Source organism: Bombus affinis, chromosome 2, assembly GCF_024516045.1.
Source record: "Bombus affinis isolate iyBomAffi1 chromosome 2, iyBomAffi1.2, whole genome shotgun sequence".
Lineage (NCBI taxonomy): Eukaryota > Metazoa > Arthropoda > Insecta > Hymenoptera > Apidae > Bombus > Bombus affinis.
In genome coordinates, this window is record NC_066345.1 from 8167013 (window position 1) to 8193911 (window position 26899).

General features: G+C 34.0%; 1 protein-coding gene and 1 long non-coding RNA gene across 4 annotated transcripts; one reads left to right on the top strand and one right to left on the bottom strand.

Annotated features, from left to right (window-relative positions):
• LOC126923377 (uncharacterized) lies at window positions 1-439 on the top strand. The gene is made up of 2 exons (XR_007713134.1): window positions 1-125; window positions 170-439. It is a non-coding gene; the product is annotated as an uncharacterized LOC126923377 (long non-coding RNA).
• On the bottom strand, window positions 160-26304 carry LOC126923198 (RNA-binding protein 24-like). Of its 3 annotated transcripts, none has more exons than XM_050736462.1 (6): window positions 25908-26303; window positions 20944-21349; window positions 19326-19452; window positions 16243-16303; window positions 3009-3379; window positions 160-1364 (listed from the first exon to the last, which is right to left on the bottom strand). In XM_050736462.1, exons 2-6 carry the CDS (start codon window positions 21214-21216, stop codon window positions 1201-1203), a joined length of 996 nt encoding a protein of 331 aa, XP_050592419.1. In that variant the 5' UTR covers window positions 21217-21349; window positions 25908-26303; the 3' UTR covers window positions 160-1200. The 3 variants fall into 3 exon arrangements, with proteins under 3 accessions (XP_050592419.1, XP_050592431.1, XP_050592428.1); XM_050736474.1 differs by having other exon boundaries at window positions 3162-3379; window positions 25908-26300; XM_050736471.1 differs by having other exon boundaries at window positions 1196-1364; window positions 2941-3379; window positions 25908-26304.
• Window positions 26305-26899: the final 595 nt, after the last annotated feature.

Below are 26899 nucleotides of genomic sequence, written 5' to 3' on the forward strand. Positions count from 1 at the left end.
TAATAACATCGACATAATTTAAAATTAAGCTTAACTTATTGAGAAATACTTTCCTACGTACTCTAAAAGAAAGGAACGAAAGTGTATTGAAAAACTATTGCTTTTTTTTTATCTAAATAGATAAAGTTAATTTAAAGATTTAAAGATTAAAGAAATTAATTTAAGATAGAGTTAATTTAAAGTTTCGTGGAAAATTTATTTCTAAATTTTTCATATGTCAGTCATAAAAAGAACGATGTTCCTTTTTCATAAAGTGGAAAACATATTTCATTAAGTTCAATATAAATAAACTGAATTATACATTTAAATTTAAAAAGTTTATAGTTTTTGACCAATATTCAGAAATGATATCTGTATCACTCTCAGTCCTAAAGGATCGTAAGATAAATAATTGCAATGAAATAGCGATTCGTGAAGAACACCAAAAGTTATTCGTCGATACTGGAAGTAACCGTTTCATCCCCCAAAACTTATCATCATTTAATTAACGCTTACTATCTCGTAAAAATACATGTCTCGAACAATATCAATTCTGAATACGGATCAGTCTTTCAGTTCTACCTAATAGCGAGTAATTTTCGTCGCCCGAATCATCTCAGTTACGTGTAACTGACAACATCGCAGATCTCAATCTCGGATTTTTCTTTCATATACGAGCGGTACGATCCGGCATTTCTAAAATGTTCGCGCGTCTACTGAAAGCTTCTATTACCCATCGTGCTCCATTAGTTATAAATAATCATAATGCTAACAACATTACATATCATCTTGTATCTCGAAGTACATTGGCCGAGAATGCCAAAGTTTGGCCCTATAAAGGAGAACATGGAAAGGAAGATTAAGGTGGGGAAGATTAAATGTTAAGTTAATAAGAAACTGCCAATCGCCGATCCTGAATGACACAGATCACATCCACAGAGCTTCCTCGTTTTCTGCCTCTCACCGGGTGTCGTTCCCAAAATTAACTCGTGAGAACGTGGAGCTAGATTCCGAGTAGTTGAAACAATGGCTCCTTCGTGCGCAGTACACCCGCACCAAATAATGCCTGATCCTCGAATAAGGAAGGAACTGAGTCGTCGTAGAGGCAGATGAAGACTACACGTTTATACGGCGGCGAGGATCAAGTTTTGTGTTGCGAGTTTAATGCCTGTGGGACAATTGACGACGGTACCAATTTCCTTGCGGCAATTTGTCCAACTTCTATTGCAATCTTGCTTCCTGAGGCGTCGTTTGATACGGGAGTCCTGGGAAGGCCGCGCCTGCTGCTGTTGCAGCTGCAGCCGCTGCTGCTGGTAATCCTGCTGCTGCACCTGGTAGCGTTGCATACGTATACGGTGTCACGTAACTTGCTGCTGCTGCGTTCGCTGCAAAAACAAAGAAACCGCTTTCTAAGCTCCTGGATGTTTCTCCGATCTTAGCGCAGGTAATCCTTTGAGAAAACAGTACCGATTACGACTAATGTGAATGCAACCCGTATATTTTCAAATACTGCACAAAAGCATTTTTATTTACAATATGCTTTTACGCTTTCCATGCTAAATAATTCGCTAGAAGGAAATCAACCAGTTAACGCGGATTGACAATTTAATTTTTGTTCGAGAAATTAAATTTCCGAATTTTAATGTTTTTAATGAATTTTAATGTAATAGGATTACCCGCGCTTCTTCCTAAAAGATATCATTATTGTAAATATATCTTTAATTTTTACTCATTTTTGATTAAATCTTCGAAATATCGAAATATTTATCGAAATTCATTTTCGATTCTTTGCCAGGACAATATCATTGCATGATAAAAGCTTACTGTCATCCATCGTGACATTTTTCCCACCACCACCGTAGACAGCACATCAGAGCATTAACAAAATTTGCATGTCGATCGTGTTGAATGCAAAGCCAGCATAAGCATGCAATGTTGCATTTCCACTTTTTACTATGTCTGTTATACCAACAGCAGAACATTCCAGCGCAAATTAAAGAAACCTTTATACAAGCATTTTCTGTGTGATCATATTTCTGAGAACGTACGAATAACATAAAAATAATAGCAAATAATCTTGAAAGTAATAAAACGATCGTTTAGCACATATTTCGGAAAACAGACCGTAGAAAGTTCTCCTGGTAAATGCAAACTGCATTGCTTTAATTTTGAGAAAGCTTTCCAATAACCGATGTAAATCGAAAGAGCTACAAAACATACAAATGTGAAGAAGCGATAAGTGAAACGAATAAAAAATATTCTCAGCAAGATTCCCACTAAGGATATCAAAGATATCACTTCCTAATTCTAAAAATGTATGAGATCAATTTTTTTATCTTATTGTGTCAATTTCTTTTAAGAATCATGTTAAGGTTCGTTCTCAGTAAGAAAGACGCAATAAACGAGATATTTGAGAAGCCTTAAAAACACGAATTTCATCATAGTCAAAAAATCTGCCAAAAATGTCGACACGTGCAGCTTTTTAAGTATTGTTAATCTTTACTAAAACTACCTTGTTACGCAAACTTTATCAAGTGTAATCTAGCTTCCACATGCAGTCTTCTATGAACAACATAAAATATATTAAGATACATTATACGCACATGCGTCCAAAATTTATAGAGAAATATTTTACCCTTAAACATTACGACTTTATGAATTTGCAAAACTTCTAGATATACAGTAGAAACAAACAAATTTTAAACATTAATAAATTCGAACTAATTGTTTTTTAAACTTTTCGAGAATAGATGTGAGATTAACTTTATAAAATGAGAAAAGAAACTAATTGAAACCCGGTAAAAACTTGTGTGCATTTGAAGAATAAGTTTGATAGTTAATTTGGAAAATTTGTGGGAATCTTGCAGAGATTCCTCATGGAAGTAGAGCTACTTCACTACGATAAAAACAGAAGAACGATATGATCCAATTCCTCTTTTATTCTCTCTCACTCTCGCATACATTTCCGTTCTCTCTATCGCTTGCGTTTCTTCTCTTTCGGTGCGCTTGGTTTTCTAATAATTTTCTACCGTTGCTACGTAGCACGGACGGCAGAAAGGGCGGCAGGAGAGCTTTCTCCAATCGTTGGCGTGCCAGCACCGCAGGGCTGCTACCGTTGTGCTGCTGGTGGTGGTGTATCAGCCCGTTGCTGTCCTTGCTCTGGACACTTTTCAAACACATACCAGCCGCGGCGGCGCTGGTATAAGGATACGCCTCGGCGAAATTGTACGATGTTCCCGGATACGTGGCGGCCGCTGCCGCGACGTTTTGGTACTCGTAAAATTGTGACGCTGCTGCCATCGCCGCTGCATGGGTCAACTGCGTTGCCGGAAGCGGTACCAAACCACCTGGCGCCGCAGCCGCCAGGTAAGGCGACTGGTACACGTAACCCGGTGGCACCCTGAAACCAAAATCATCCAACGGTTAGACAGTTCTACGGTCAACGATCACGCAACGGCACTCATACATCTAATACGAAGAATACTCGCTGGTTAATCATGGTGGACTAGGAAATTAACACTATAATACTGGCAACGAGCCGTTTAAAACGTTATACGGTTATATACTGGATAGTTATAATAAAATGATTACAAGGCAGTCAATTGATATTATTGGCGACTAAAATCATTTCACTTTTAGTACGATAGTAAATCCTATTCGCGCAACGTTTCATTTGTAATTCTTGTTCCGTTTTTTAATATTTAAAAGATTTAAGGATTTGCTGAATATTTTTTTATCGCTGTTTCCTCTTCTATATAGATTTTATATGAAGTTCAAAGAAATTAATGTATTCACAACACTTAAATGAAAATTATTCTTTTTATGTTGTGGAGATCTGTTTTGTGTCTTTGATTTGTGTAATGGACTTTCGTGAAATACTTTGTATTATTCTCATTATTTTTTATATCGTAACAAAACAATATGCGGTCAGAGTATCGCGTTTCTTCACTTCTCTACTAGTCTTCCGTTTACTTAATTTACTCCTTATATATGTTTTTCAAACTTCGTACTAGTACGGTATAATAATACTCATAAATATTTATGAGTATTAAATCAAACAACGCAATCATCTTCTAAATGCAGAAGCCAATAATATCAACCCTTGGTACTATGTGTTTAAACTTACATTGGAAAATAGTAAAGCAATTGCAATATGTTGGGTACATAGTAGCTAACGCTATAGCAATTGCTATAATTAACAATCTGCAAGGTATTCCGAATATTTCTCATTTTAGCTTCAAACAATCTTGTGTTTAGTCCACCAGGATCATTTAGTCCTACGTAATCACACTTGCTGTTCGAAACAATCTGTGGTCCATCGAGTTTCTTGATTCTATTATCATCTCTCTTACCTTTTCTAAGGTAATCAACCGAACTTGATGGACACCGGAAGCTTTAACAGTACATTTCTCCCTGTGCAGTTAAGAACTGGAGGAAAAGAGTGAAAGGAAGACAGTTGGAAACTTGCGCGTGTAGAACTATGTGTATAGTGAATGTTCCACGCAAGCGATGTTCTGCGTGCAGCTAAGTAAAGCGCGAATACAATCTCGTACTTTACCCCTCCCTCAATTAAGATAAACGGTTTATTGGAAAAGCGTTTGGTAATAGCTAACTTTCTCCAACAGATAACACGACGATCGCTAATGGACTCGGACTTGACATTATGTGACTACGCGTTCGTATTTGTATTTCATGGCTCTCGACGCCATAGCTGTGCCAGGAAATCGTCGAAAATACGATCAAGAAAGAAACGAACTTTTACGTGAATTCCACTTTGAGAGGATTAATGGTCGTAAAGTTTTTCTTGTAAAAACATGTGTCACTGTATTAATAATCAATTCTGTGTTATCTGAAACCGTACTTTGATATAACATTTGATAACCGAATCTGAGTATTATCCGCGTTTTATGCCATCATTTCAATGTTACTTTCACGTGTATACCACTGCAAACGATATATTACTCGATAAAAACGCGAATGTAAATGTGTAGTGTTCGTGTAGGAATTATTCGATGCGTGAGTAAAGGACAAGGGAGGACAGGTGGACGGAAAGCGGCGCGTTACGAGAATGGTAACAGTGTGGTATCACTAAGGCGTGACAAAAAAAAATGCGCAACAAATCCAATAAAATAAAAAAAAATCCTCAATGTGTCGGCAAAACAACAACAAACCAACGACAAACGTGTGTGTAGGTCATTTCACGAATATAAATATACTTCTCGATACACGGCACACGATTACCTAACACCAACGTTAGTATACCTAAAATTCACAGGCGTAAGAAAGAAACAGAAAAGTGATACGTTCCACGGCAGTGCCTCTGTCTCTATCTCTTTTCCCTCTTTTTCTTTTTCAACGCGAAACGATCGCGTGTAAAAACTTGCCGCCCCGACACGATACTCCTTAGCGCGTTCTTCAATTTATCGTGACACGATCATTTTCTTTTAGCCAACGACCCTTCAAACTCAATTATCTTTCTGCAAATTCTTACCGATAATTGATCGTTTAGCTGTATGAAACTAAAGACCGGTATCGAAATTAGTTCGTTGCCTTCAGCTGTAATTAATAATTATATAAACATTAAAATATGAAAGATGCGAAACTTACGTTTCAAGTGAATGTTTTTTTTTTTTTGCTACATCTGTGACATAATTTTTTTTTTTTCATTTGTACCTATATTATAGTAATGTTAAACACGATATTTCACGTAATTATTAATACGTTGTTTCGTAACTGTTTCATACTTTTGCGTGTAATTTTTATAACAGATATGTATCCAGCAAATCGCGTTTTGAAAGGACATACATACAAACACAGGAGACAGCCCTGAACTTTTTCGCGGATCGATAATAGCTAGTGTCCAGTCCACGAAGGAAATCAATATGTTGTCCTGTGGCTTCGAACGATAGTTTGCTTCGTCGAATTAGTGCACATCAACATAGATTAATGAACGTTGAAAACGTTCTCAGTAGCGTGTATTTCTTACCCGTCGTCTCAAAATTTACTGTTCTAATTCGCTACGAAATTCTGTATTTTTAATGAAGATAAAAAAATCAAAGAAACAAAATGAAACGAAAAAACAATTATCTGACGTCATTAATAAATCAATAAATCATAAACAAATTGATATTGATAAGTAAAACGATATTAATATAACTGGGTTAAAACGAACATTTTGTTAACCAGTGACTTGAGTTGAAACGATACGTTACAAGATTGAATAACAAAAAATTAATTGTAATTCCAGTTATTGTCTGCTTCGATTAATTGCACGTTTTAAAAGATTACTTACGTGGGATATTAATAACATTATAGCAACGTTCGTATGAAAGAAAGAATGAAATATAGGAAAGAAATGACAAAAATAAGGCAAGTAGTATGGAATTACAAAAGTATCTCTGAATACCTATAATCTCTAATCAATTTATATGATGAAACTTCCATAATAATGTAAAAATATTCATCCTTACATATCACGTTCGTAAATACTGGATAAACTGTAATATACATTTATAACTGGTACAATCCTTAAGTAATAGTTATCATAAATTAGAAACATTTATAAAACGAGTCTACATAGTGTTGGCAAAACGAAGATGAAATCAGGAAAATATCATAAAACATAACTTACAGAATAAATGAAAATGATAGAGGTAAGATTGAAGCAAACGTTTTAACGTTTTAATTTACGGAAATAATCGTCAATCTATTAAACGCGATGTTGATGTAAATGCCACGCGATCGAGCTTAGGTTTGCAATGCTTTATTATTGTCACACTGAATGCATAAAAAGACATCACCTGCTATATTTTTTTGCCGAACTGATCGTCTAAGAGATTGGTATATCGGCGATCGTCGTAAAAATATTACACTTGGCTTGTTACCAGATGGCCACCAGATGCTTTCTCGAGGTACTTGCAGCCAATTTCTCGATTCTGACAATTTCCCCCGGCGAGAACTCCACGCCAAGTTTACGGAAATTAATAGATTATTTCGAATCAAGTTTATTTCAATGCTTGAATATTTCTATCTAACTCGGAATGACGGCAAAGTAATCTGATTTACAAACAAGAATATTGCAAATAAGAATTTTTACTTCAATGGATATTGGTTACCGAAGTCTATTCCTGATGTCATTATATATGCACATACGCAAACATAGAAACTCTGAGAAAGTACATACTTATTATCGTCTTAACTTCTTAAGCTCCACTTTCGTAATATTACGTTTGTTGCGTACAATCTTAAAATTCGACTTCCGTAATATCGCATTCGATAAAAATCGTAATATTACGTAAAGCGTTTCTTTTCCACACATTTTTCTAAAACTCAGTGAGCCCTTAAGGGAATAAATTATTTGAAAATCCGTTACATCGTGTAAAATAATGCGAATCTATTTGTTAATATGTAATACGATTAAAAATTGATATTACAGTATGTAATATTATATACTAATATTTTTAAATATATTAAAGAATTTTCTCATTTCCCTACTAATTTATTCATTCTATTTTAGACTCGATCCCTGTGTTTTACTACTTTAACAAACTTAAAAATTACTCAAAATAGTACATTCAGTTATTTCTTACACGAATTTTTTATACTACATCGTTGTTAAATTTTTAATTTTTACGTCAATCTCAACCATAGATGTTAAAAAATTACGTAACTGAAATGCAATATTGAATATCTGCATTGCACAATTCTCAGTCCAGACCTTGGACAACTTAATAAATTCACGAAATCGCCTCATCAACTTTTGTATGATCTTTTTTTTTCCTCCATTTTCTATTGGATTTATCTTGCTGACGCATCTTCACCGCGGTCTGTGCATTATGGATGGCTCGCGTGTCCTCAACCCCGCATTTTCTACTCTGCGTATTTTTATTTTACCCCCTCTATCTTCATTTCTCTATATATTGCTCTACCCAACGTGTACATATATCTTCCTAGTTGTCAATACCTTCTAATTGTAATATCACGTTAGACAACTGACAATCGCGCACAATACAATCTAGTTAATCGAGTTGGCATTGGAAACTAGTAAAGCTTTTTCGATCATTCTAACGTAAATTTTAATTACGGAACTGAATTTTTGGCATGAAAATATTTGGTATTTGCGTAGCAAAGATTCAAGATCGTACTCAGATTTTGCAAAACAATTCACATAACTAAATCGAATCGATTTATCTATGCTTGTTGTTAATTATCGTCTACATGAGAAAAAGTGTACACAAACTTGTGTTTTTTGTTGCGAACTTTCGAAATTTTCTTTATGAATATTCTTTATGAATTCGATTATCCATGTAATGAAAATTATTCTTCAGAAAATTATTTGCTATTAGCGATCAACGATATCGAAAGGACTTAAAGGACTTAAAGTGGAATCTGATTCAATTTTTGGAAACTAAAAAAGGTGTATAAAACCGTTTTCAAAAGAATTAAATATTTATATGTATCGTATATAACAATATCAATATGAGATACAATTAGATATATGATCGATTACCGATAAAAAGAAGTGATTACAAATTTAAACAATATATATCGCATTTTCATCTAATTAAAAGGTAATCGTAGATTTTAAACATTTAGTCGATGTAATAGCACGGTACTCAATGAATAGTGTGACTAATTGTCAACAATGAGTTCGACCTAACTATAACAGAATAATTTCTGAGCAATAACATTGATCGTCCGGCACATTCGTCCTTGGGATCTTCGTGCAAAAACGAGGCGGTTGTTTTAATGGTCAGCATAATTTTCGCGATGAGAAATTGTCGGCGACACATCACGAGGAGACTCGCATAGAAGTTTTCATACGATCGATGTAACCCGTGGATATGCTTGTGAACGAAAAAAACATGTCATATACCACACAATTTCTCCTGGGATTAAGTGTGACCATCAGGTACTGACAATTACAAAAAGAGAATGTCATTTTCGTTCCACTTCGAACTGATAAAAATAGATACCAATACCGATAAACTTATGAGATATTAAGGTATTATTAATTCAGTTGTCAATGGATCTAAACGTAGCACGTACTTTAAATTGTTCGTTAAATTGTTCAATATTTCATATTCGCTCTCGAAATCAATTCCAACGAACTGTACCTGATGTCAAAGAATATAATTTCGTAATACATGGGCCAAGATTAGGTGATTTAAGATAGGTATCTGCTGGACGAGTAATTCATAAGTAATGAAATTATGCAACGAAATCATACGGAACTATTCGAGGAAGCGATCTTAACGATTTGAATAATGTTACACAGAACACTCGTGGATACAGGAGAAAAATATTATTGGAGAATACACATTTTCCCAAATTCAGTAACCGTTTAATTTTGTATCTCATATTCTTGTACTATCTTTCCCTTAATCATTCCGTGTATGAAGATTATTAGTCGCAAATAAAGAATAATGAATAATTATAAAAACGAGCTAATTTCGAAATACAAAGTAAAAATTTATCATAATTTAGGAAGAAAATCGAGATCCGTCCTCGCGAAGTTTGCACTAGACTGATCGTATCATCCGGGAATTTCCGTTCATACTGTGCAATTGGTCACAAAAGCACAAACAGAAATATTAGAAGATAATAAGGAAAGAGAAAGTTAGAAAGAGCAGTTAAGAGTATAAAATATATGAATGGACGGATAGGTAGATAGATAAATAAGAAAAAGAAAGAGAAAGAGAGAGAGAGAGAGAGAGAGAGAGAGAGAAACAAAAAGGCGTTTCATAGTCACGGAAAGGTTTGCATTGTCCTTTCGTGACATACCTAAGTGACCACCCTCGATTTCCGACGCAAAGTGGTCGTACACCGCGATTAAGATCTCCTGACTACGCGAAGTAACGCGAGGGCGGGCGCGTGGACAAAGATGCTTAATAGTCCCTTCTAATTCATGCGCGCACGCTTCCAAGGACTTGTATATTCAAGTACACGAAACGATCGTTATATATACGAGGGTTGTAAGAATTCGCTAGAAACTTATGAAACGTCTAGTTTAGCCATGCCTGGCCTTAAACGAAATGGGGAATAATCAAAAGTATCGTAATTGCAAATTGCTTTAATTTAAATGTATGACTTGTGAGCGCAAGGATACGCTTTCTAGAACAATTTCAGATGAACGTAGAATACTATTGGACATGGTAAAACCGTATCTGTTTTGTGATGAAATTTCAAGTTTTGAAGTTGATCTACCTCTGACTCTGAAGTAGTTTCTTATGAAATTTAATTTAAAAGAAGCTACTTTGATATCCATGAATCTCCATTTAACTATAGCAAAAATTACTGAATTGAAGTATAACTTGTCTTCCCATTATATTTCCTCCAGATTTAATCTCCTCGGCTTCCTCCACGGGCTCTAACTAATATGTATTCGCGAAATTGAAAGAACTCCTTAGTGATTGACGATTGTATGTGGAAAAAATTTCAAAAAATAAATTTCTTTGATGCAGGACATGAAAACACTAAAGCATCAATACATAAAGTACATCGAATATTTTCTTTTTAAATGAAATCCTTGAAGAGTTGGAAAGCATATATTTGTATACATAATATATCATAAAACAATGATTCATAATTTCAATGTTATATCCAAATATTGAAGATCTACTACTATCTATGTATACTATGCAAACTATCTATGACACACGAATGATCTATTTACACACAAATAAGCCTCTCCAATTCCAATGAAATAATAATATTATAAGCAACAAAATTATTAAGTCTCTAATTTAGATAATCTGGCTAATTATATCATTCAATACATTAATTTCATTTCACTCCTATATTTTTACCTATTTGTTTGATACAGTTGATAATAGACAATGCTCGAAATTTCAATATCAAGTTTTTTGATAAAGCTATGTATTCCTTGTCTCGAGTTAATTTTTGCTAATTCGCAATACAATTAATGAAACAATATTTGACACGACTTCTATATGATCTTATGATTTCAGGTACATTTTTAGGGAGTTCGAAAATTGTCCCATATAACATCATCAAGTCAACACATACACGTGAAACTGTGACGGCACGTGTGCCAGGTGGTCGCACCGTAATTTTCCCTTTAGAATGTTTCCGGATTGCGTGTTGATGAGTACCGTACTTTCTAGCGTGTATAGATATATCCGAACACCTGTGCGTTACAGAATACCTGTTTAATCGTCAGCTGTGCAATGTATGCGTATCAATTTGTATGTGTACGCGCGTGTATACTTGTAGAGTCAATGCGCAGTGCACAAATTGTATGAGCGCCGGCGCCGTGGATAATCCAATAGGATGATCTGCCAATCCTTGGGAAGCAGAACAGACCAATGGTGAGTTCGAGGGTGGTTCTTCCACAACTTAATTGTTTTTTTGATAGCACGTTCTTCTACTACTATTCATACTACCAGTCCGATTAGAATAACTTGGACGTGGAAATGTGGCAACCCAAGGTCGAAGAAAGTAGAGCATCGACGAAAAGTAAATAAATGAAGGTGAACGCAAACTTCGAAAAATGTTATTAAAGTAGATTTGTACGAAAATTTCTGGAACACAGCTTACGGAAATAGAGATCTGAGAATTAACGAAGATATATAAACATTTCGATGCAAAGTACAGTAATTTATTGGAATAGCTTTTTTCCAGTACCTACACGTTAAACGACTAACTGTTAAAGGAATTACGTAAAAGAAAAGGCGGCAACCTAGCAGCGAAAACATAAATTTATCTTTCAGTACATGTATCATTATGTGTTGAAAAACTGATTATTCATGGTCGTCCTTGAGATATTAAGGTAATAAACTGCGCTTCGAACGTGCAAAAAATTATGATCTCGTGAAACGTAACTTAAAACACGACATTCAGGAGGACTCATTTTACGGTTATTTGGAATACTTGATTTTACCACTGCAAAATTAATTTACCACTGCCAGAAACTGTAATGTTTATCTGCAGTAGGAGTGTATAAGACTCGCCGAATGAGTGACAGCGACAGGTGGATAGAAGCATCGACAATGAAAATAGAAACAGACATTCCATACGGAGCGCCGACTATGAACCTCTTTTCTAAAAGCAATACTTCAACTACGACAAATTCACGGCTAACTCTGATGAATATATTAACATCACTCATCTAGCTTTGCAATGGATGGATTCCAACAAAATATGATTATTGCTTACGTTTCAGTTTCGTATTCAATACTAATTTTTGTGGAAATGTCTAACAGACAAAAGCACATTGTATGAAGAATTTAATTAATTCGAAGCAAAAGCTCTATATTTATCATTAACAATTATACTTATGTATATGAAGTAGTTCATCTTAAATTAGTTTTGCAATTGCGACCTACAGTATATTTTATATCAATAAAATAACGTGTATTATACTAGAATACACGTAATATTAACAGTACTACCTCAATTATTTATAAATTAGTATCAGATAGAATAAAATATTAAATATTAAAATCGAGGAAAAATAATCTTCACGTATCTGATGTAAATTAAAGAATAATTTATGAGTCTATTTTATTGAAACGCTTCTAATCAATCAAAAATTAAAAAGTCACAAAAACTCGCAATTATAACAATTGTCTCATCTAATAATACGAACACTAAAACGGATCGAGAAAGAGTAATTTACTGATATAAAGGAGAACGACCAACCCCAATAGAAATAGAAATTTTCATTATGGCACGGCTCTTTGTAATTCCGTTCACAGAGAAAGAACAGTTTTAATTCGTGTTAAAAATTCTCCCGTAGAAACCCTCGACGGAATGGCTCAAACATAGAAGCTGACACGGGGGACAGGTGGATCTAAATAAAGATTGGACCAACGCCAGAATCTCCAAGATGGCTGAAGCGAGATGCGAGGCGTGTCATCGTCGTGGTCGTCGTCATCGTCGTTGTCGTAGTCGTCGACGGCGCGACGGACCGTTGTGAAAGCTTACGACACTACGAATTTACTAGCACCAAGAAAATCCTCTCTGACGTACAACACATCTTCTGGTCGGTGTTGGATTTCACTTTTCCACCTACGTTCCGCTAATTTGAGGACATGTGCTTCGCAACACGGATCTACGATTATGCGTTCGATGTAAATGATATTCTTGCCAATCTTCTTTCATATTAATAATCGAGATATATATTGAACTTGTGTATTTAATATTTGATGGAATTTTATACTGGCAAAATTCTCTCATTTTAATTTTTTTACTATAAATAGAAAGATATTTTTGTTTTCCAGTTTTGAAGTAAATGACGACGGGCAATAATTTTAATATTATTCAGAAATTATAAAATAAAAACACGAAAGTTATTTTTACTAAGCCACTACGACTTTACCTACGACGTTTTAACGAATTATCATATGTGTATAAATTAGTTACGTGATTTAAAGTAGCAATTTCTGTCCAATCAGTTTAAAAAAAGATAGTTTGCATCGTTGTCCTATCATAAATAAAAATTGAATGTAAAATTATTGTAATTTCTTCTTACTTCAACACGTAATTAATTGAATATTTTTGTACCCATTATCTACCGAACATTTTACACGTAAATTTCTTTTGGACTTACTAGATCACATAAAATGTAATTTTCTCACATACTGATGTTCTTTCTATTTTCACGTTCAATTTCACTGTGAAACGTAATGTAACACAAGTCAGGGCGCCTCCCGTTGTCTTTCGATTCGAATAAGAACATTCGTTTGATAGCTCGTTTCAAAGAAAGAAATATTTACTGGCATTTTGCATTGCAGCTTTGCTAATTGCCAGTACATAATTTTGATATTGCATTGTCATGACATAAAATATTTATGTGCCTGTAAAAACAAGTTACAAGGAATAGTTCGATTTCCAGGCTTGTTTTCTTCAATTTTCTAATGACAGACGGTACACCGTGTTATATTAAAGTCCAAAAACCACCACGTACAACACCAAAAAATACAACACCAATAGCGACACCAAGTGTAGTGTAAGCCTTAACCACACACACAAGGTTATTAATATTATAATGGTTAGCGGAGCCTGTACACTTGACGAATCTCCGTTTCATCTGAACAAAATTCGTTCATACATCAAATGGTAATGCGTTAGTAAATACTTTCTTTTTTCCCTTAGAATTAAGATATTTAAAAACGCCGGTATTTACTCGAAATTTATAATACGGGAGATAACGATATTGAGAAACGTTACGACAATTTTTGTTAGTAAAACAGGAACGAATGTATTTCTGGTTCTTTTTTCTCTTCGTAGCGATTCTACCTTTCGATACCGTTCGATATCTCCACGAATTTCTATGCTGCGCCCAAGAATCTGACTGGGCCAAACGGGGTAAACCGCGATAAAATCGATTGCCACGATGAAAAATTAATGAACGTTGTCGTGTTTCGCGGCGGTGCGGGTCGATTTCCGGTGAAAAATACGGGAGATCCACCGCTTCGAAGAATCGACCGTATCGTTCATAATTCAACGAAATTCTGCTGCACACGGTTAATCTCCTCTTGCTATGTTCTTCTCCTTTTTTCAATAATCAGATAAATAATTCACAAAGCAAACGTTTTACGTGACGGTTTTCCGCAAAAGATCATTCAACAAATTGAAATTCATAAAAATAGTCGAAACTTCGCGAATGATATCCTATACTAGTTTCAATCCGAAAAGATAAATACTTACAATCGTAAACAATATTACTTTTAAATGGACTACTAATAGAATTAATACTATATTCAGAAAAACGAGTTATCACGATTATAGTAAAGTTCCAATCTTTTAAAATTGAAGAAGACCCGTCACCAAAAACAGACCAAAATGATAAAAAAAAAAAAAAAATGAACAAATACATGAAAACAATGCACGCGACCAAAAATTTGGAATTTAGGAAAAAAGAACAAGATACTCCATATGAAACACACTGAATATAAAAAAAAAGCCGAAGTAATAAAGAACCTATACGAAATATAACAAAACATTTATTTAAGTAAAATAAAATGTTTTGATATTTGATAATAAATGTCGCCATCGGTGTTCGACTTTGCAACATTTAATAGCAAATTATACGTCTGTTTGTGTTACAAAATTTGGTTTTTAATGGAAAACATACTACGTTGCCTCACTGTTATCTTGTTCACTAAATTAACATATATTATTGCGAATTAATTAGACAAATTCCTATTAAGATCATAATTATACATAACATTATAATTATTGTAATTAATATTAATATTAATATTATTACGATTATTATGATTATGTTGATTAAGAAAAAGAGTGTAAAAGAGTAAAGACCAAAAAAGTCAAAACCAATAAACAAACAAATCTCTCAGCAACCGCAATCATTATCATATCACTTCACGTCAACCTCATCAAGAAAGAAGAAACAAAAAACACAACCAAAAAAATACAGTAGTAGAAGAAGAAGAGGCCGATCCTCGGAAGTCTTTGATTTTGTAGCAATAAATTCGTGGGTACTCATGGCTTCTGATACGTGTGCGTGTGCCGCGTTCTTTCTCTCTCCCTCCCTTTCTTTTTCATCGATTGCAAATATCTCTGCCCCTTCTTTCTGTTTCTCTTTTCATATATTTTTCGTTTCATGTCTCTCTGACTCTTTCCGTTCATCTCTCTTTACATTTTTTTATATTTGCGCTCCTTAGAACGGCCATGGCGCTCTCAAGGATCTCGAAAAGGGAATTCTCGTCTTGCTCCCTTACGCGCAAGCGTCAGGATGCTGAAACGTTATATATAGTCTATCTTTAACAAAATATTCATAACATTATCAAACTGAAACCGTCAAGCGAGTACCTTCGTTCTCGATTTTCGAGTATTTTCTTTTTTTTTTCTTTTTCTACCGACCTTGTACGATTTCTCAGTTCCCTAAAATTGTTCCCTTCTTTCGTTGTATATAGTAAACAAAATTAGTACCAAAAATCAGAGAAAAATTTTTCTAATGTGTCTTTCCCTTAATTTTGTAGCAAAATACGTCAATTATTGCACATTGTTAAAAAAGCCATTTGAAAAGTATAATCGATCTGTCGTAAAAAAAAAAATACTACCTTAACTACTCAAAACCGAACGATCGTTGGTGCATCGTTTTTGTCTCGGTACGTTCATGTTAGATTATGTATAAACGATGCAGCTTTACAATTCAATTTCAATAATGAGAATGCTAGCGAGGACTCCTCTTGACTTATGCTATTTTTCAATGATTACAATTACAACATGTATATTCTTAATATTTTTCGACAAATCACATCAACATAGACTCACCCATATTGGCCAGGAAGGACTGCGGGGTATCCAGCTCGAATGCCAGCAGCGAACGGGAATGCTGAAATCATAAACAGTTCGGAGTTAATCCTATTTACGTTTCTAATGGCCAGCCCTGAACTCGAGCACCCGTCTTCGTGTAAATCGAACATCCTGTTCTTTGCAAATATCTCTACATATTTCTTTCCATCTAGTCTAAACGAGAATATTATTTACCGGTGTCCGTAAAACAGTATACGCGACAACAGATATATTAAGATACGTGTATATTCTTTTTTTCAAGAATAGATTCCCGATTGCAGAGGGGATAAAGAGATAAAGAATGAAAAATTTATTAACATTTTTCTCATTTTTGCTATGATATCTGTGATATGTAGAAATAATTATCATGAAACATTTTTCTTACCGCTTTTATGAGTTAAACTTAATAATACTTTGTTTAATAATACTTTGCTAAACTTTAATAATAGGTATAGTTAGTATAAAGTATAAAATACACATCGTACTTTGTATATATGGACATAATATGAAAAATCACAAAATGTGTACTGTATAGAATAAAATTTCAGGATTAATTTTTTAAATTTAAATTACATTAAGCTGCGATAAATTAAAAATCTTAATCAAAATATTAAAATTTTTCATTTGTTTTAGATAAAATGTACTTGTAAGATATAATACGTTTCAACTCCACTATTTTTTTTTTTTATTGAATAAATATTGTAAATATGAAGTTACAGATAATAAACAAGTTGATTTTAAATATTAATTTGTTCGTTTCCGACACAAAGCTTTGTGACTTCTATTATGATGAAATAAGTATGAAGTATGTAGCTGTATTGCAAGTTTACGCGTATGGGTAATATGCATAACATAGCATTCACGTTGGATACATTTATATTCTGATTATGATAATGACATGCTTTCTATCAAAGAATAGATTATCATACGTAATACGATTCAAAATCATTATTGATACACATATGCAATTCTATACATATATAGTAAAATACGATACAAGAAAAGCAGACTATCTCAGAAAAAAACATGCACCAAAGAAATTGATATCGATAAATTAATGCAACTAAGCAAACTAAAGGAAATATTTCACATATTGTGATGACATATACTTGTCATGCTCCAATGCTGCTTACAAATACTCAGATTTATATTTTTTTAATATACGAAGTATCTTATAAACATGTATTTTAAAAGTCAAATATTATAGCGTATAATACGATCCGTGATTACTTGCACTTTGAATATAAAATATAAATTTAATTTAATTGATAATATTAATTATATTGAATTCGATACAAAATTGGTAAATTCTTTGAGAAGGCATACTTTAATATTAAAATATTAAAAGCATTATAGACTGACTTGAAGACAAAAATGATTCTTGTACGTTGAAAGAAACAAGAAACAAAAGTAGAGGCGGCAGTCGGGTTAAAGCAATTTTAGACTTAGGTGCCGAAGCGCCAAGCTATCTTGGCCCGGAGCCACCACTAGAGTTCAAGAAAGTGATTCGAGGGACGCTTTTCGATTTGCACAAATGTCGTTCGTAATGCTGTCTTTTGCCCTTTCGTTGTTCCTTCAACTTCTCAAATTTAAAAGCAGTGAACTTAAATAGTTACAGAAGTGGCAGGGTCGTTATTTTCCAGGAAGTTTAAATTTGAATAAATTAGAAATTCTAATTATGTATACATATTTTACTTTTTCCATAAGGTAGAAAATCTAAATTTCCTAATTGGTATCCAAATGAAATATCTCATTAAGAGAACCTTTGTGCTGAATTTCCGAGTAACTTGAACACGTGTCCTCGATATATCAAGCAGAAGTGTAACTCTTCGGCCAAGAAGTACATATATCTGTTGCTCTACCGAATGGGATTTGCCGATTTGGCTATGTTTCAACAACGTAAAACCCGTGACAATGACGCGCAAAAATCATCTGAAAGATTACAAATGATATCTATTCCGGTAAATTTATCAATGTCTCGGGGCAAGGTTTTGGAATTGCATTCTCTGTACAATTCTACGAATTATGGATAATTTGCCAAAAGTTTGAAATTAGTTCGTTAGTAATACAAACGAACCATATTCCAAAATTTTATCAAATATTAACATTAATGTGAAATGAAGAATATTTGTTAATATATGTATATTTTTAAATACAGAATGAATCAATAAGATCTAACACTTGAAATAACTCGTTATCTATTTATTTAATGCAAAAACGTTTGCAATTTATTGTATTCGAGGCGACTGATCGGACAAATACATTTTCGTTTCTTGACGCCTTATATTTTGTAAGATATCAAGGTGACTTTGAGTTCTTTAGATAATATCGCATTTTTTATACTCCGTTGTAGCCGCTAGGAAGATCAATTCATTTGGCCTTGAACCTCAAAAGGAAACGAAAATTTTTGGAGCGTAACTGCATCCCGCGTCGAGCAAGCTCTGTATCAGCTTGAAGATAGACACAAACTAGTATTTTGATATTTGAAACGCATATTTTCTTACGTTTGACTATATCTGTGATAACGTTATTTGACCATCAACGACTCCAGTATTTACATTACTTTGGATCTTAGATTTAAAGTAAGCAATGTAGTACCAAAAACAATATATATATATATATACATAAGGTCAACCTTAAAAAACTCAGAAGATATAAGGCATCAAGGAAATCAAAATGTATTCATGCGATCAGTCCCTTCGAAACAATAAATTTTATTTCAAATATTTTGCGATAAAGTCAATAGGTAACGAGTTATTTCAGGTGTTATTCCTTGACTTACCTTGTTTGTAAAAAGATATCTTTTATAATATTTTGTTAAAAGGTTCAAAACAATTCGAACTCTTTTTATATCCATTGATAAGTAAAAATAAGCAATACTAGAATACCAAAGCACTAATTTAAAGTAAATTTAATCGAAGAGTTAACACCTAGGCATCAGTCAAAATAAAAACGTTTAAGCGACAAGAGACCAAACACCAGCAACTGTCGAATTTGTCCCAAATATTTCGCACAATTCATGTTCATTGAATAAGCATTTGCATACTGCTGAACAAACTTACTCGCTTGTAGATTACCCCTGGGCTTAGCTCCCAGAATTGCCAGGTTGACGTTTGCTTTGCGACCGTCGATTATAGGGTTAGGGTCTTTGCACGCCCTCTCTGCTGCTGGCCTGTCTCCCATGATCACCTGCGTACAGATCCGATCGATTATTCGACTAATCCTTCCGCTTCACCTGGATCTTGCACGCCTCTCCCTCATAAGCAACGATACAAGCCGTGTATGTACCATACATGTAATACCCGGATATTTCAACGACGTTTCAGATAATTTATTCTGTTGGTTGTTCTAAAAATCGATATCAATTTTTCAATATAAGCCTCTATTGTTATATACAACAATTATTCGGTTCATTAGCGAAGACCTGGTTTCTAAACTAATATTGGTAAACCGTGTAAAAGAAGCTTAAAAAACAATCAACTTTACGTTCAAACATATTTCTTTGATTATTTTTAAACTTTGTTCGAAACTTCCTGCGGAAACTACTATTTCATGTATGTATAGCATGGAACGTGTTATATTTTCTTCATTACGCTTTTATTTGTAGCTTGATATTAAAAATATTTAATTTCAAAATAAACAAAACTTCTTTAACTTATAGATAAACGAATGAGGAACATTTAAGACAAACTTTATATTTTATAATAAACGGATCGAACAAAGTATAGACGGTTACGAAATTTATAGATAAAGTACAAGAATACAAAATGAGTGAGTAAATTAATGAAAAAAGAAAATATCTAAGATATTATGGAATGTTACTGGAAACACCGTAATAATGATCGCCAACTAGTTTTCCAGTAATAGTGTAAGCACTACTACAAGTAATAACGAATATTTTTAACAGAATTTCCTTTCGACAATAAGAACAATAAGGGCAATAAGGGTAATAAGGACGTTGACTCGTAGATTTCCATATTATCCTTTGTATAAGTAATGTATATTTGATAGAAAGGGAAACTGGTAATGAAGTACACCTACACGTATATACCTTTACGGAAGAAAGAACATGACGGTATACAGAAAATTAACAAAACAAGTCTTTTTGAATATGAGTGAACAAACTGGTTACGTTATCGTAACAAATTATACTATTATCTTTGTACACTTAACACGTTTGTCCTAACGGTCAACGGCGGTTGAAGAATCTTTTCGAGTTTATATTTTAAATGAAAGTTCGTAAAAATATATAATCCTATGGGGATAATTATTGAATTATTGAAAACAAAAATTACTGCAAAAATAATGCTTACATAGGAATGACATCAAATCATACATTTGTTGAAGCAACAATTTTTCAAAATCATTAACAAATTATTTCGATTTATCATCGATAAGTTATTATCGATTTGATTATAAATAACTAAAAATTAAATTCTATCGGTCCTCTTAGCTCCATTTTTTAATTGTAAAACCTTATGCTGCAAAATTGTTAAGATTTGTGATCATCAAGATTTAGTACATATATACCTTTGATACTACTAACAATGGTACAAATAGAAATATACTTAAGCTACTCACTCTAAACTATTCACAAAGTCAAAGCATTTCACAACAACTATGAATCAGGAAAAGTAAAAACATATCGAATAAATAGAATGTATTATTTACAATACTTACGAAACCATAGCCTCTACTTTTCCCAGTCTGCCTATCGGTAATGACCACGGCTTCCTCGATATCACCATATACGTTAAAATGTTCCCTGAGACTTTTGTCAGTTGTATGGTAGGGCAAACCTCCGACAAAAAGTTTTGTCCAAGTAGTATCTTTTTGTTGAGGCGTAGTACCAGCTAAGGCACCAAGGCCCGAGACTAATTCGTCCGGTCCTGGCGCCCCAACAGCGCCAACCGCACCGACGGCACTGAGACCAGCGGCACCAGGCATCAACATCCTCCAAATTTTGGCGAGATCACCGCCGGACGGGAGGACGACTTGCTCAATTTTGACACCTTCTGTGATACTTTGGTCAACGCTAATTACGTCACAGGCTTAACACCATTTAGACGATTGACGATCTGGTTATCTAGAATTGAAAAGAAATTCAAATTTTTATTAAGTACTAATTCTCTCATTAGGACGTTCTAATTTGATAAACATTCTTATTTTAATATAATCTACACTACTCTTTAGAAAAAGCATATTATGACATAAAGAAAGTGTATTATAAATTTCCTTTCCATCGAAATCATACGTTTTATTCTTTTTCGTTTATCAAATTAAAGTCAATTGAACATATTCGAAACTATATTTTTTTATTAGAGTTTAGTATTCATTGAGAAAGTAATTATTTTTTATGCGCTGTAAAACAGGAGAATTTTTTCTAAGATGAAAAGATAACTACTGTACATTTATGCAAAGTATTACCGTCGTTAATTATTAAGTATCAGTTATTGTTATCTCTGACGTAATTTTCACAACTAAAACACGAAAACCGATAAATTTTCTTTGCATTTGCGAACATATTTGGCTTTATAGTCATGATACTTCAGAAATACTAAATAATGAAATTCTTTTTAAAGATATAAACGAATAAAAATAGCATCAAAGATACATACATAATAATAATTATTATGCTAATACTTGAGAGAAATTGATAAAATTGGACATACATAGTTAAAAATACGAAATGCATGAAATACAATTTTATTGTAACCGAAGAAAAGCAAAATCAATAAAATTCTACGAGAAGACTGAAACATCCTGAAACAGGGCGCGATATGAACAAGGGAAAAGCAGAAAGTACGCGTTTAGAATTCAATACCCGTGATAGACGACCCTCCAACGAATCGCATCGCCCCGCATGATCTTCGTGAAATGCATAAACATACGTGCACAGGCATACAAGGATTTACGTTCATATAAAAAAGATTTCATGTATCCTACATTGCACGACAATGAAAGAAAGACTAAAGTAAACTGTTTCTCCCCTTCTTATCCCGATACTCCAAGTACTGTTCTACCCTCTTCTCTCAATTCCCTTGAATCAATAATTCCTTCGTGCATATAAAGAGAACAGATAAAAATCCCCTTCTGCGCGGAAGCGGGACCCCCGTACACCGGGAAAAACTGGCGAGCCCGCCGGGAACAAGAACAGAAACAGGCACCACTGGTGTAGTGCCAAAAGAAGAAGGATGCGGAAAGGTAGGTACCTTGAAGAAGAAGAAAAGGGCAAGGAGAGAAGGGACCCTGACCTCCATTCAAGGCTCGGTAACGGCCTGAAAAGGGAGCCAGTTTTACTTCTTGTGAGGAGCAAAACTGCCCGGGCCGAACCTAGCTAGTAGGGTATTTTTCGTGTGGCTCGGCTTTCGAGTTTCTGCAATGCTGCAGGCAAGGATAGAAACAGAGGTCTACAGAAGGGACTCTCTTTTTCCTTCCCTTAATCCGTCTCTCTTTCTCTTGCGCATTTTTTCCTCTTTCCTCCTTTCCATATTCTTTCACTTCTTTCTCACACTCATATTGTGAACACCAGGCACAGGCCCTGCGAAGTGGGCCCTACGTTCTCTCCTGCTCCCTCCTCTATCCCTGCATCCCCCCACCCCACCTGCCTTACTACTACCAGCACCGTTCGTGACAGTGCACCACTTCGCCAGGACGGCCCTTCCTCGTCTGTTCTGTCGGATCCCCCAAAACGACGGCAGCTGCTGCAGAAAACCGGTGCAGCACGCCGTATAATCATATTGTTGTATTGCCATTGGGTTCCTCCTCCACCACCATCGTTGCTCTTTCTCTTTTTCACTCTTTCTCCCTCTTTCCTCATCCTAGAACCAAACGTAACTACACTTGGGACGTTCGGTCGAGCATAAAGGCCGCTTTTCTGAATTCAGCTACCGTGGAAGCAACGACCGTATTACGTACATAGTTAATAAATACTATGTTTTTACAATTCCAACATTTTTGTAATTTTCTTGTTGAATACGCTAGCAAATGAGATTTCGACAGCCGGCTGCGAGAATTTTTAGGTATTCCTTCAGCACAAGTGTGCTTCGAAGATCCAAGTTCAGATAACAGGCACGTTAGTATAACCTGGACAGTTCGAACATCCCAGTTCTCGTACAAATAATACAGGAACTAAATCTCTTGAAAAAAATAGAAATTCAAACATGGAATATTCTCAACTTTGTTATCATTTAAACACTTGATTGTCTGTTGTCCTCTACATACTTGCTGGCTTCGTTACAACAATAACAACGGACTACTTGAATTTTATATCGAATTTCTAACTTAAATAAAAATTATAATTATGTAATATATAATTATAATTTATAGAAAGTGTACAAAAAGTAACTATCAAAGGACAACCGAACAATGAAAATAATAAGACGTTGTTTTGTTAACAATATAAACATGAAAAATCTTAGAAGAAGAAGATATTGTAGAATATCCATGAATGTTACTTGGGTAACATTCAAAATTAGAAAGTTATTTAAAACGGGAACGTTTGTGCATTTGGTTCAGTGCACAAGAATCTTCACACCGAGTCGAGTAAAACGATTCTATAAAAAGTAATATCAGCAATTCGAGATTCTTATAAATCAGTTGATTTTTATAAAGCAAGAAAAAATATGCGCTCGTTCGTATAATATACTTGAAAGCTACGTGCATTAACATCGTAAATATGTATTTTGCGCACTTTCCTTTTAATAGAAATCATTATGACATGTATAAAGCATCGGAAAAAATAGTTCCATCCTTTCAGGTAGTATAACCGGCCACTGTAACAACTGTACCTAGAGCATGATAACTAAGATCTGTGTCGTGCATAGGTATGTTTAATCCTACTACACTATTTGAAAATAAGATCATTAATAAACGTCTGATATGCTTCATACAATCAAAAAAATAATTTGTCCTATTAATAATTGTAATATATTAAATTTATCAGTTCAATCATATAATAGATAAAACGTTACTTATAAACTGAAGAAAATAGGTCAAAATAATATTTAAATGAAAATAACATACATAATAGTATCTGAATATTAATTAGTCACTTAAGAAAAAAAGATTCGCGTGCATTAAAATCTAAAATTATTAATAATTCTATGAAGCAATTTCATAGAAATAGTTTCGATACAACTAAAGAAAGTCTCAACTACATATAATTGTGTTCTGATCACGGTGCAGCCTCGCACATTCGACACTGGCCGATTGCCACGCGCTCGACGAAACACACTAAAATATCTTCTCGGCCAAAGTCGCAAAGGCCAGAGTTTTAGAAAACACGAGACGATGCCCGGCTTTGCTCGTAGACCGTGAAAAAACTTTGCAGAAAGAAACTTTTTAAACGTGAATAAAACGATACCTTTACCAGTTGGATATACGAAATTTCTTTTTTTAACACGTTGGTTGAGATATTATTGTAACTCAAAATGTTGTATCTCTTAAGAGTGCATAGAATTAAAAGCAGCATTGAATTATTTATGTTCTATATCAGAAGACTTGTTGAAACATAATTGACAATGATCGTGTATGGTCTTGAAAAATGTATATGCTACAAATACTCAGAACCATGCAATTTTAATTGCTACTATTCTTGAAATGCAAGAATACTATACATATTCTGTTCGATGAAGATTATATTTTAGATTTTTATATCAAGCATATATTATTTTTCTAATAACAATAAAACTTATATTCAAATCAAATTATTTTATGGAATATTTGATAATATATAGGCAATACGATGACACTCCAATTAGTAACCTTATTACGCGATCATTATTTCAATTTTAATATTACGCTACACTTTGTTTACATAATAATATATCTTCTATATATAAATCTTCTATACATTTCTTCTATATAAAAATTCCTATAAAACATATATATCATTGTATTGTACATAAAAAATTACAATTTTAAATAAAAATATATTTTCTTTTTCTAGTAAAAAATATTGTATATCCCGGAGCAACGTATCTATCGAAAAGTCAGAAAAAAGAAATTAAAAAAAATGATGATTCTCCGTTCATTTACGCCAGACGGCTGTAATCACCTGCACACGTTTCCAGGCCTTCTGCTAAAGAGAAATCGTCGAGCCGACGTCGAGGTTTATTAATAAACGTTGTGGTACACGTGCCCGTCGTCGTGTACCCCTTTGTCGCGACGAGACCGCTGCAACGGGGGTGAAAGAGGAGCGACCGAGAGAATAAGCAGATCGTTTTACGAACACGCAAGATGGCCTCGTCGAAACATTTGGCCATCGGATAAACAGTATTTTCTAGACATATTTTATAATCTCTTGTCCCATTTCGCGTACTTTATTAAAATGATATTACAATATGGGAATATTTAAACATTCATATTGCGAACATCGACCTAAATTCATTAAAGCATTGTACATGCAAGAAAACCTTTCATAACGTTTGCAGCAAATTATTATTTAGAAATATTAACATATAACATAAACAATTACGTCATAATATGTATTTGTAACGGTATTGTGCTATGTAATGCCTACTTAATAACTCTATAATTATATTATCGAAAAGCTAAAATATCGGATATGTTTCAACACGATTGAGTAATCGTAACTCCAACGGAATATTTGTATAGAAGCGACGCAAATTTTCAATACGCACCTTTAATTTTTCGAAGCACTGTCACCTGATACACTGGAACGTTACTTTATAATCCCAATGAAAAACACCAGGAAGATATTCACACCAATAACGTAGGTATCCTTCCAGCAGTGAAATTATCAGTTGATGATAAAAATCGACGTTATAAATTAAGTGCACACGTTCAACAGCCGTTTGCGTTAGGAAGAAATTTGATTCATTACTACGATATGGGAGAGAATTTCCCGAAATTTGACACGTTTAATGAACCGATAATATTAACGCGAAACACTTTTGATGACACGTAAGTACGTAACAAACGATATACTTTACAATTAACAATTTTTTGTACACGCACACATCCGACACGAACGAAGGCCCACGTGCGAGTACCGAACTGCCTTTAAGTTTGCAGTTACCGTGCTGCGCGCCAGTTCGTCGGGTTCTTCGACGATTTGTAATTTCATTGGTCCACTCAAACCCCCACTATCGTGTAGTACCAGTAGCGTAGCACAACGACGACCGAATGAGACACGAAAGAGATGCAAAAAGTAAAATCAGCTAGTGACGACGTGTTGACAAATCTTTCGTCATTTTACCTCGTAGAGGGATTTTAAATGCTAATTAACCGTGGATTAGAAGCTTTCGTACTATTATCGAAATGAAAGATCCTATGTTTTAACTTCCTGATAATTATACGTTTTACTGATGATTCCCCATTCTTGAGAATAGAACAAAGAAATAGAGATAAAATTGATTTTCATTTACGCCATTTGTAATTACTCATACAGCACGAGATATAACTTTAACTATGCGGCATTCGTTTATTCTCTTTTTAAAATTTATGACATCATTATTCACGCTGTTATAATGGATAGAAAAGCAAACAAAAGACATTGTGGGTTAACTTTTATGCATACAATCACATCATTGCTACCTATTTCTTTTTTTAATTACTACTGACTAACGTATTTTTAACAATGTCGAAATTAAAATGTAACAAAATTTAGAAA

Coding starts and splice junctions, on each gene's coding strand:
- LOC126923198 (XM_050736462.1), bottom strand. CDS start 21,216: ATGTTGATGCCTGGTGCCGCTGGTCTCAGTGCCGTCGGTGCGGTTGGC. Junction 16,304..19,325: donor CAGGGGTAATCTACAAGCGA/GTAAGTTTGTTC, acceptor TTATGATTTCAG/CATTCCCGTTCGCTGCTGGC. Junction 3,380..16,242: donor GTCCTTCCTGGCCAATATGG/GTGAGTCTATGT, acceptor TTTTGGTTTCAG/GGTGCCACCGGGTTACGTGT.